The sequence below is a fragment of the Vicugna pacos genome, chromosome 9, assembly GCF_048564905.1.
Source record: "Vicugna pacos chromosome 9, VicPac4, whole genome shotgun sequence".
NCBI classification, from domain to species: domain Eukaryota; kingdom Metazoa; phylum Chordata; class Mammalia; order Artiodactyla; family Camelidae; genus Vicugna; species Vicugna pacos.
The window spans coordinates 62,835,708-62,847,940 of NC_132995.1; the positions used below are offsets into that span (position 1 = coordinate 62,835,708).

General features: G+C 48.3%; 1 protein-coding gene across 1 annotated transcript in view; it reads right to left on the reverse strand.

Annotated features, from left to right (window-relative positions):
• SLC6A17 (solute carrier family 6 member 17) overlaps positions 1–12,233 on the reverse strand; it is a 47,925-nt gene that overhangs the window by 13,709 nt on the left and 21,983 nt on the right. Inside the window, exons 4-6 of the mRNA XM_015244307.3 lie at positions 11,252–11,378; positions 10,332–10,513; positions 8,553–8,663 (exon numbers count right to left, since the gene is read on the reverse strand). Of these exons, the coding sequence (XP_015099793.2) occupies positions 8,553–8,663; positions 10,332–10,513; positions 11,252–11,378 (420 nt within the window). The remainder of the gene's footprint in view (positions 1–8,552; positions 8,664–10,331; positions 10,514–11,251; positions 11,379–12,233) is intronic.

Genomic DNA, 12,233 nt, shown 5'->3' on the forward strand with positions numbered 1-12,233 from the left:
AGATTTGCAGATACTAACTATTACATATAAAATAAACAGCAGGTTTCTACTGTATAGCACAGGGAATTATATTTAATATCTTATAGTAACCTATAATGAAAAAGAGTATCAAAATGAATATAAATATGTATATGTATGATTGAAACATTATGTTGTAGACCAGAAATTGACACAACATTGTAAACTAACTAAACTTCAATTAAAAAAAAAACTGAACCAAAAAATAAATAATTAAAAATTAAAATTATGGGATATTGACTATAAAATGTACAAAAGGGGAGAGGATAGTGTAATAAACCCTCACATACCATCACCCAGCTTCAACAATTATCTGCACATGATCTTTCCTCCCAGCCACCTCTAGATTATTTTGAAATAAATTGATGGATCCAGATCTGACACTAAGGCTCCAGGAAAGCACCTGAGAGGGCCAAAGCTTGGCCTCGCTATGAGTGGTCCCCGGACATCCCCTCTTCCAGCCTGCAGCATGGAGAGCACTCTTGCCAGGGGGGACAACCAGATGCCCAGTGCTCTAGGGGTAAAGATTCAGGCACCGGAGGACTGAATGCCTGTGTCCCTTGAATTTAAACGAGTTCTTTCAGAATTCAGGCTTCATGATGCCTGATTTCAATAAGGTCCTGATTGTAGTGTCAACTGAGGATGAACCCGTGGCCGGACCTCAGGAAGCCCAGTGTCCTTTACAGACGTCAGGAGGTGGCTGCAAGAGGAAAGGCTTTCCCCATCCAAGACAAGGCTCACATCCTCCTCAGGGTGCCCGCCCTGAAGCAGAGCAGTGGCTTCCTGCCATTTCCTTGGCATGCAGCTGAGTCACTTCCTCACGCATGGAGCAAGGTGGCTCCACGGCATCTGATGCAGCGGCACGAAGATGCTTTTAGAATCGAGGAGCAGCTGCTGAGCCCCAGCCTGCGCTGGTGCGTGACAGGAGCGCACGCCCTTGCTTCTCAGTGCGGTCAGCCGGGCACCTGCTGGTGCGAGAGCCAGACGGGCCCACAAACACCAGATGGCACTGGAGCACCAGGTTTCTGCTGCCCAAGAACAGTGTCACCTTCACAAGGGAAGAGAAGAATAATGGCTCGTGCTAACCATGCGCTCTCTGCACCCGGGAGCAGCCCTACATGCTCACCTGAATGCTGTGAGGGAGCTGCCGGGGTTCACCCCATCTTGCAGCTGAGGAAACTGAGGCCCCGAGAGGCCAAGGAGCTTGCCTTCGCATGACTGAGCGATGAGCTGCCACCTCAACCAGATTGTCCAGCTCCAGAGCGTCCCCTCTGGTAACAAGGCTGGGCTGCCCTCGCCATCCTGCTCAGAGCCTTACTCTTTCTGTGGGAGTCACAAGTTCTCCCACTGACCCCTGCACTGGGCCCTTAGGACTTGCAGGGACCCCACTCCTCCTCACTAAGGAGAGCACACCCTTGACCCTGCAGCCAGTCTAGCTCACTGGGCAGGACCCCTCACTTGTTTAGACCCCAGGGGCTGCAAAGCAAGCGGATGCTCCCCCATGGCTCAGGTGGTGCTGGGCAGTCCCTGAAACATGGGTGTGGCTTCCATCTTGACTGACTGTAGGTACTGCAGTTACGTGGTTTAAAACTCAAAAGGCACAAGAGAGTGTCCTTTTCTTTACCCCTGTATTCCAGACACTCAGTGACTCTGTCCTGGATGTAACCACAGTCTCTTGCTTACTTTTCAGTGATATTTTATGTGTACCAGCAATATAGATAGCAATATAGAGATACATGCACACACATATCACACACACATATCTACATGTGTGTGTGCATTCGTCCCCCCTTTTTTCCTACTGTCTACGCCAGAGATGTCCACCGCCTGTGCCTCCAGCCTTAGCACTTCCTCAGCGTGCTCAGTTGGGAACCCACAGGGTTCTGGGGCTCCTGGCAAGCTCCCCACTCTGCCCCTGCCCACTCATTGCCTCATCCCCACAGTCTGTCTAAGGGACCACCAGGTTGGGTCCTTGGTCCCAGGGCCCAGTTTAGCTCAGCTGCTGCCAGACATCCACGACTCCGGGGTCGTCTTCCCTCTTCTGGACTTCATCCCGGGATGGCTGGGTCTGTGCCCTGCTCTGACTCAAGCCTCCACACCTCCCTGGCTGCCCACACCTTGCCACCGGGCCCGTTCATCAGCACAATCCCCCATGGCCACGACCTGTCTCTGCACGTTCTCTTCACCTTCCAGCTGTGACTCAGCAGATTCACCTATTCTGGACATTTTTTATAAACAGAATCATAGAATATGTGGTCTTTTGTGACCTGCTTCTTTCACTCAGCATAATGTCTTCAAGGTTCATCTACGTTGTAGCACGTACTTCATTCCTTTGTATCGCAGGCTAATATTCCATTGTATGAATATACTACCTTTTATTTTTCCATTCACCTGTTGATGGATATTTGATTTGTTTCTACTTTTTGGCTATTACGAATAATGCTGCTATGAACACTTGTGCACAAGATTTTGAACATATGTTTTCAGTTCTCTTGGATACGTGCCTAGGAATGGAATTGCTGGGTCATACGATAACCCTGCCTAACCTTTTGAGGAACTGCCAGACTTTTCCACAGTGGCTGCACCATTTGACAGTCCCACCAGCAATAAATAATGGATTCTTTTTAGCATCACGTGAAACTCTGAAATAACACCCTTGATACCATGATCCTCTCCAGTTACCATCCCATTTCTCACTCCTCTGCTCCCCTTACACAAAAACTTTTGAAAATAAGTGGTTCCTATTACTTGTCTCCAGTCTCACACCTCCCATCTTCCCTTGCCCCCAATGCTTTTAGACTTTGTCCCCAGAACTCCACCAAAATAGCTGTCAAGGTACCAGTGACCCTGCTGTTACCAAGTGCATTGGCCATTTCTTAGTCCTCATCACCTGACCTTTCGACTGCTTTGGACATGACTGACCACTCCCTCTTTCTTAAAGCACTTTCTCTACTTGGCCTCTGGAATGGACCTTTTTCTCTGTCTCTCTCTCCTTTCCTCCTCCTCCTCCATTAACTATCTCTTCCCCAGCCTCTGAACTCTGGGACCCCAGTGCTCAGTGTTCAGTACTCCTCTGCCTACATTTGCTCTCCAGGTGAACCAGTCCATGACTTTAAATTCTCTGACTCCCAAATTTATACTTCCACCTGTCCTCCAGACTCATCCATCCAACCATCTACTCAAGATCTCCACTTGGGTACCTCCTAGATATTTTAGACCTCCCATGTTCAAAACATTACTCTTAGTGTTTCCCACCAAACCTGCCCCTACAATGTCTTCCCCCATCTCCACGAATGTCAACTCTACCCTTCCAGTCACTCAAGCAAAAGGCTGTGCTGTCATTCTTGACAGCCCCTCTCTCTCACACCTCACAGTCAATCCAACAGCAAATCCTGTTGACTCTACTTTTTAGATAAATCCTCAGTCTGACCACATCTCATCATTTCTGTTGACATCACCTGGGCTCCAACCACAGTCACCTCCCACTGGATGAATTCTAGCCCCTGGGTGAATTCACCTGGATGGACCTTCTAGCAGATCTCCCTGCTGTACCCTTGCCCCCCAGGTTCTCTATGGCAGCCAGAGTGATCCTTCGAAGATGGAAGTCAGATCATACCACTCCACTGCTCAGAGTTCTCCGATGGCTCCTATTCACACAAAGTAAACACCAGAGTCCTCACCTAGCCTACGAGACCCTCCTGGTGTGGCTCCCCACTGCCCCCTTGGCCACATGTCCTACCTCTCTCCCCTCCCATTCCGGCCACATCAGCCTCCTAGAGTATGCCAGACACGTTCAACCTCAAGGGCTTTTCATTTATTGTTCTCTCTGTTTGGAATGGAAAGTGCTACTTCCAGTATCCATGGCCACGCCTCCGTCAAGTCATCACTCAAATGTCCCTTTCCCAGGGGGCCCTTCCATGAGCACGCAGATCAGCAACCCCACTCCCCAGTGCCCCTAATCCTTCTTTCTCTGCTTCTTTCTCCTTAGCAACACCATCCAACAACTCCTTTATCTCTTATTATCTGTCTCCCTTCACTAAAATATAAGCTCCAACAGGGCCGGGAATTTTGTCTGATTTGTTCTCTGCTGGCTCCCAGGACACACAGCAGTGCCTAGAAAATAACAGGAATTCAGTGAACCTTTATTAAATAAAGGAATAAATGCATGATGGTCATTTGAGTTGTTTTCACTCTTTTGCTACTAAAACAAATACTGCAATGACCAATATTGTATACAGACCATTTTGTTTGAGTTGAGTACATCCATAGGACAAATTCTACAAGTGGAATTGCTGGGCCAAGGGATGTGAACAGTTCTAATTTTGATAAACATTCCCTGGAAGTTTTGGTGGTTAGAAAATCTACCCTAATCTATGAGTAAATCACGTGATTAATTATCTGGTACCCCTTGACTTGGGTTTTTAACTGGATGGAAAGAATAATCCAGAAAGAAGTAGCCCGAGGAATTCAAGAAATCTGTTAGCCATTAACATGAGTGACTGTCCCATCAAAGGTACCTGTGGGTTATCATGGTATCCTGGCCACATTGTATTCATCACACCCGGTAACTGCCTAGAGACATGGACTGAAAGCCCAGGTCCTCCAGCTTGGATGGTTCCTGATGTTGGAAGGCTTTGTAGGAGGGGGCATCCCTCAGGTTATTCAGCATATCCATGGAGAGCCTGTGCTTCTTTCAGGTGGGATTCTGAGATATCCTGGCCAAAAGTCTTCTTGGACTCTGCCACAGCTGCCAAATGGCATAACCCCGGGTGATGTCATTTACATTGTGGTCGATATGAACGGAGCAGTGCACAGGCCGGGCAGCTGTGTGTGGTGACCCTGGCACTCTATAGCACTAAACTAGAACAAGGATTAGATGTGGTGCCAGGGTTCCTCACATCTCACCAGTCCCATGCTGAAACAGACACAGCTCTGCAACAGTGGTTTGCCATGCATGTATGGACAGACAGATGACTGTGTCTGACAGTGGATCCACACTTTTTGCAGATGACTGGGAGGGATCTGTAAATAGGAATTTCACCCTAGCCATCACTGCTGGCTCTGCCTGCCTAAAACAAACAGGGGAACAGGCTGTGAAGGAGACCCCTGACAGAGGGGTTTGGCTTCTGAGGCCCTCAAGCCTCCCCCTCCCAGCTCAATACATCCCTTCAGAGTCAAGGGCAGGAGGTGCCCCATGAAATTGTTCAGTGGACAGGGTCTCAAGATGGGCCCGATAAGCTCTATCCAGATTGCAAGTCACAAGAGCTAGATGGGCCAAGGGCCACACCTGCTGATTCTTGGTGACCTGGATTCTCTAGGGCCATCTGGATTTGATTCCTTTAAGCTTCACCTCATGAAGACTCTGGGCCTCTGCAAATGCTGGAGTGGAACCACACTGTTTCCTGAACATCCAGGGAAAGGTTTAGGAAGGGACCACCCCCCTCTGTTGTTCAAAGTACACATCATCCATTTTGCATCCATCTGATTGGTAAAAATTGCAGTCTAACAAATGTGGAGCAACTGGGACTTTCATATACAACTGGCAGAAGTGTTAATACATGCAGCCACTTTGGAGAGCAATTTGGCCAACACCTAGTAAAACTGGAGATTTGCATACCCTTTGAGACAGCAATTCCACTCTGAAACACACACACCCTAGAGAAACATGTGCACATGAAGACCTGTGTAATAATGCTTATTGCAGCATGGTTAGAAATGGTGAGAACTAGAAATGATCATCAATTAGAGAATGAATAAATACACTTTAGTATAGTGCTACAGTGGACTACAATCCAGCAGTGAAAATGGATGCATTACAGCTACATATATCAATATAGCTAAACCCCCCAAAACAATATTGAGTAATAATAAAAGCAAGTTGCAGAAGGTTGCATATATAATATGATGCCATTTATGCAAAGATTAAAAGTATGAACGAGTGCTATATGTTGTTTATGGATACACATATATGTATTACAAAATATAGTTAATATATCTAATACATTTAAAATGTGTTAGTGGGATAAACCCCAAATTCAAGATAGTAGTTATGTTTGGGAAGGGAAAGGAATGTGGTCGGGGAAGCTACACAGGCACTTTTATGGCATGTAATATTTTATTCCTCAAGAATGTTTATTATATTCCTTAAAAAACTGAAAATAGACTTACTGTATGATCCAGCAATCCCACTCCTGGGCATATATCCAGAGGAAACTCTAATTTGAAAAGATAGACACACCCCAATGTTCATAGCCAAGACATGGAAGCAACCTAAATGTCCACTGGCAGATGACTGGATAAAGAAGATGTGGTATATATACACAATGGAATACTACTCAGCCATAAAAAAGAATGAAATAATGTCATTTGCAGCAACATGGATGGACCTGGAGATCATCATACTAAGCGAAGTAAGCCAGAAAGAGAAAGAAAAATACCGTATGATATCACTTATATGTGGAATCTTAAAAAAAAAAGACACAAATGAACTTATTTACAAAACAAAGACAGACAGATTCATAGATGTAGAAAACAAACTTATAGTTACCAGGGGGAAAGAGGGTGGGAAGGGATAAACTGGGAGTTCAGGATTTGTAGATACTAACTACTATATATAAAACAGATAAACAACAAGATCCTACTGTATACCACAGGGAACTATTTTCAATATCCTGTAATGGGCTACAGTGAAAAAGAATATGAAAAGGAATGTATATATATATATATATATATATATATATGTATAAATGAATCACTATGCTGTACACCAGAAATTAACATAACATTGTAAATTGACTATACTTCAATAAAAATTTTTAATTAAAAACCCTTCAAAAAAAGAATGTTTATTATATTATTATACGTGGGCCTGAGATGTTTCATTTAAAAAGATGGTTTAAAGAGTGAATCAGAAGGCGAGCAGCATTGTGTGTGCTGGGACTGCTGATCTCACGAATTGGTTCCCTGGCTTCTGGAGTTACATATCAGCTCTCTTCACATCGCCAAGGGGCCCATTTGGGGATCTGTGTGAATCGTCCCGCTGATGAACATCTCCAGAGTATATCATTTTCTCATAAAATTCAACAAAGTAGAACTGAAAGACTCCAGTGAACACACTAGACTGATCATGATTCTAGAAATACAGTTGCATTCATTCATAAAAATAATTGGCTTTCTTCTCATGGCTGTTTTCCCCCAAAGAAACCAAGTTTGCATTTTTCTCTTCTTTATCAGACATCACATGTTCACAACAACCCTACGCCAGCCAAGTGGCTCGAGAGTCACACTCATGCCCCAGGAGATTCGCTAAGTGCTTCATAAAGTGGACCTCTGTCGTTCACGTGGAAATCTCAGATGTTATATGCAAGGATGCTGAGGGGCAATCATGCCCTGTCTGGTGAATAGGGAGTGGCATGTGTCCTGTCCGCGGCCACCCTACAAACACCAGGAGCCACTCGCAGTTGCAAAGCAGGGGAATTGGGAGGGAATGGGGATTTCCTACCCCACTAGATCTGGATTCTTTTTCCTGTGTCATTTGTACGAACTTTCTGTGTAAGCATTAGTGCTCAGGCATGAGACAGCATTATTGAGGGACAATATTGATGGCCTTGAGCTGGCCTGGTGGGGTTCTGATCCTGTGCCTGTGGGCTGGAGCCCAGGCCCCTGATGTTGCTTATCGATCAGCTGGCATTTGGAGGCGGACTTCCCAGCCTGCCTGCTGGGGTGACTAATGCACATTGTTTGGGGTTACTTTGAAGGGCATAACAATCTGCATTTGAAATTCTCTTCTTCCTCAGTGGCCTGGCTTATGCCAACTGTGCCTAGTGGTTTGAAGGGCAATAGAGAGGCATGGCCACCAGGTGGGCAGAGACCACCGTTAGGAAACTGGGTGGCCCTCTTGAGGACGCCTGTGCCCCTGCAGCAGCCCTGTGAAACGAGCCCATCTTGCTCGGCCCCTCACTGGGCTGGTGGGAAGAATACATGAGAGGCGACATGGATGGCTTTGGTAAGGGTCCAATCACTGTGCATGTGGTCTCTGATTTTTAATAAGATAATTAACTCACTCCCCTGATTTGGGTACAAGCTGGGATTTTCAGAGAGCTTTTTTCTCTCAAGCATCCTCGTGGTTCCTGCTATCACAGATTCACTCAGTGAATGCCCACTCCCTGTCCCCAAGCCCCAGCCAAACCTGACTTCCCACCATCGCCTCAGGCACACCCAGTGTGTTTCTATTCTTGCTGATATGGTTCCTCTGACCGCAGTGTCCTACTGCTGCCCACTGAAATCCTACCTGCTCCCTAAGGCTTGTTTCAGATGTCATCTCTTCCCCTGAAGCTTCTGATTTCACCCATATGATGTGCTGTCCCTCTCCTTGGAATCGTGAGGGCAGTGCCCATGCCTGCTTCCCTGGTGCCTCCCTCCAGCACCTGACACAGTGCCTAACATGCAGAAGATCTTCAGTGAGTGTTACACTGCATGAAACGGATGAGGCCCCGTGAAGCTGTTGGTGCTCGCCGGGAGCCTGAGACCCTTACCTTGGGAGTGAACATGTGTAGGATGCCATCGATGGCCCCTCGCAGCAGCAGCCCCCGGACCAGGAAGCAGGCCAGCACCACGTAGGGGAAGAGGGAGCTGAAATACATCACCTGCAGAGAGGACAGGGACCCACTGTGGGGCAGAGCCCCTCCAGCAGCTGGCCCCCTCCTCCCTGCTCCCAGCTGGTGCACACGCACCTCCTCTGATGGCAGCAGAAAGCAGAGCCCTGGAACCCCTGGGCACGGGGCCAAACCCACGGCGCATCTGGCATTGAGCCAAGGCAGAAGCAGGCACACAGACAAGCTGGAGTCAGCACGGCTGGGCCTGAGGTTTGTTTTCTCCTTTCAAGGGCTGGTGGAGCTGGCCCGCAGCTTCCCCACCCACAAGGGCCGCCAAAGGGGTGAGGACCCCTTTGCTCTCTCCTCCTCATTGTTTCATGGTTCATGCCTGATGTTCGGTCCCTGACTCCAGGGAAACCCAAGAGGATCTCCCCTGTCCTTAGAGCTCCTTTGACACAAGGCACCCAGGAGGGTATAGGCACGGCTCCTAAGCAAAAGCATCAGAAAAGCTGCCCCTGTGCCTGTGATTGTAGGTCATGTGCTATTTTCTAGCACGTGCATTTCTTGAACATTTCTCTATGCCTGTGTATCTGGCACAAAGCCTCCCACAAAGGAGATGCTTACGGAAGTTTGCTGCACTGAAACAAATCAAGAGAGCTGGTTTGGGAGGATGGTGTCGAGGTCATAAGAGTGCATGTCCAGAGCTGGACCACCTGCGTTCTGATCCTGGCTCTACCGTCTTCCAACCGGGTGACCTTGAGCTATTCATTTAACCTCAGTTCCTCATCTATAAAGTGGGTATAATAATTCCTAACTCTTAAGGTTGTTGTGGCAAATGCATTCATACATGTGGCCATGCCTGATCGGCGCCACAAAGTGCTAGCTACTGTTTTGGCCGTTGGAGAGAGAAGAGGTGGTGTCTAAGACCACCCTACCTTTCCAGGGCATAGCTTCCCCTGCTCTTCAAATCCAGCAAAGAGCCCAGAGCCCCAGACAGACAGACAGCCAGGGTTCTAGTTCTAGCCCTGAGACTGGCTGCCTGATCTCAGGTGAGGTACTTTCGCCTCTCTGGGCCTCAGTTTCTTCATCTGTGAAATGAGTGGATTGGGCTATGGGATCTCCAGCACCGTTTCCAGCCCCAGCAGTCCATGAATACTGATACGTGACAAAGAAAGGGCCTTTATTTGAAGGGAATCTGACCTGCTGTAAGAAGGTGTGTGGGTCTTGGCTGGTCTGTACCCTAAGAGGTCACCAAGGCCTCCTTCACTCCCAGCACCCAACCACTCACAGAGCCCGTTAGTTGTTGATACAGGGAGCTGTTGGTTTTCACCAAAAGCTGCTGAACAAAATTCTCTAGAGCTTCTGCTAGGGAAGCCCAGGGACCAGGATCTAGACGATGTCCCAGCTCAACACTCCCAGTTTTCCTTCTCTTTGAAACTTGCACAGCAGGCCTGAGCTATCCGAGCAAGGAGGCAGCTGGGTTCAAAGCAGTGATTTTCCGCAAGTCCACTCCTGGCAGGCTGCCCACAGGGAACAGTACAATACATCCTCTCCTCATCTCCTCGGGGGCTGTGTCATCATCCTGAGCCAACCAGAGGCCAAGCCTGCCCAAAGAACCCTGCAGGGGCGACCCAGAGTTCTCCACCCACTGCCCTCCACGCTTTTCTCCCGTATCCCCTCCCCCCATGTGGGTGTGGTTGCCACCCCTGCCCCACTCACCTTCCCCGAAGACTGGATGCCCTTGACAACGGCCATACCCACGATGCTCCAGGCCACAAGGAGGCACAGGGTCATCTTCCAGTTGAGGCCCCCACTCTCCGAGATGGAGTTGGAGATGTCCAAGGCCTCTCGGTACCAGAAGTAGGTAGTGGCTGAGCTCTTTTCACACTCTGCCTCCACCACTGAAATGACAGCAAAGTCCACAGGGCCTCAGTGGCAGAGCTGTGGGACCCCCTCTGCTGGAGCCCCAACCTGAGCAGCCGGGCCTGGGTAGCAGAAGGGGACTGTACTGTTCTGGGTCAGCCAGAATCTGGCAGACCCTGAGGACTCTCCAAGGGAGGCTTCAGGATACACTGATCTGACTGGATTCCCACTTATGTCATCCCCCTGCCTATGTCCATCCGTGGAGGGCAGTAAGGGTTAGGCAGAACTGGCCTCAAGTTCCTTGGGAAACTGAGCCAGGAGCTGGAGACCTGGATTCCCATCCTAGATCCTTGCTTAACTCAGTGGTGTGACCATGGGACAGTTGCTTCTGGGCCTCAGTTTACCCATCTGTGAGGTCAGACAAATCATGCAGCCCTTTATAGGACTGGAATGCAAATTAAGATTGTTTCCAGATTGGCTGGTGTTAAGAGTAATATAGGGGTAGTTAATAACAACTAAACAGAAGTCACAATTTCCAGAGTTTTACCTACACCCACTATTTCACTCCATCTCCATAAGAACTCTCTGGGATAGGCTGGCGAGAGGTCATCAGAAGGGGAAATGAGGATCAGAGAGGGTAGGTGGCTTATTCAAGGTGATACAGCAAGTCAGTGAAATCCAGAATCTGTGCCTTAGCCTCTTAGGCTCCTTCAGCTCCTTCAGGGACAGAGCTGGCTGGAATCCCCAGCTGGGTTCCTAGGAGGAGCCATACTTGCCTGTCACGGTCCCATTCCTGAAGACAGGGCACTCACTCCAGGGCAGTGGGTACTGGAAGGACTTGAAGAAGTAGAAGATGCTCCATCCGATGATCACATTATAATACAGCCCAACAAAGAGGCAGACCTGTGGATGAGGGTCGGCGGGGTCAGGGAGGCTGCAGGCAGCTCCACCCTCACTCGCCTTCCCTAGCGCAGCCTTGAAGGAGGAGGTGGAGGGATGGGACAAAGGCAGCTGAGGGCCTGCTCCTAATCCTCCACTCATCTGTTATTCAGGACATCCACAGAGGAATGTTTCAGATATTAAAGTTCTCTCCTTTAAGCAATAAACTCTTACAATGTTAATCCTTTCCAGTTTGAAATTCTTCTAAGATGCCCGAAGCACTTCCCCATCATTTCCTGATGACTCAGAATTACAATTCCAGAGCTGCCCACCGGACTACGGAGCAAGCACAGCTCTGGCCTCTACGTTCAGGGCCGGACTGCCGGGCTTTTTGAGGCTTAGTGACACTTTTTATTGGTTTCCTCTGGCCTCCCTTCTCTCAGGATGCTACTTTCTCTTTGGTACTGTCAGCAGTCTGCCTCTAGAAAGACGTCATTTCTCATTTCTTGTCTCCAGAAAGATGTCACTTCTCATTTCTTGGAAACATGATAACTAACCTTGGTAGGACTGTATTTAAAATAGGAGCCCGCAGATTCTGACTGAGGGCCCAAGGGGATTCTTTGAAAACAATGCTTTTACAAGAAGGGATTTGCTGCCTCCACTCTGGATGTTGAGAGATCCCGTTAATCTCCAGGGGCCCGGCTATACTCTGCATCAGTGACACTGCTGGTCAGCGTGAGGGCTGAGAGCCCCTTGCTTCATCAATGTCACCTGAGCCCCCATATGCATGAGCAGACACTCCCACAGTGCACCTTCTGTGGAATATAGAGGGAAAGACATCCACTGTCCTAACTCAGGTGCTTTCAATCCAAGGTGGAG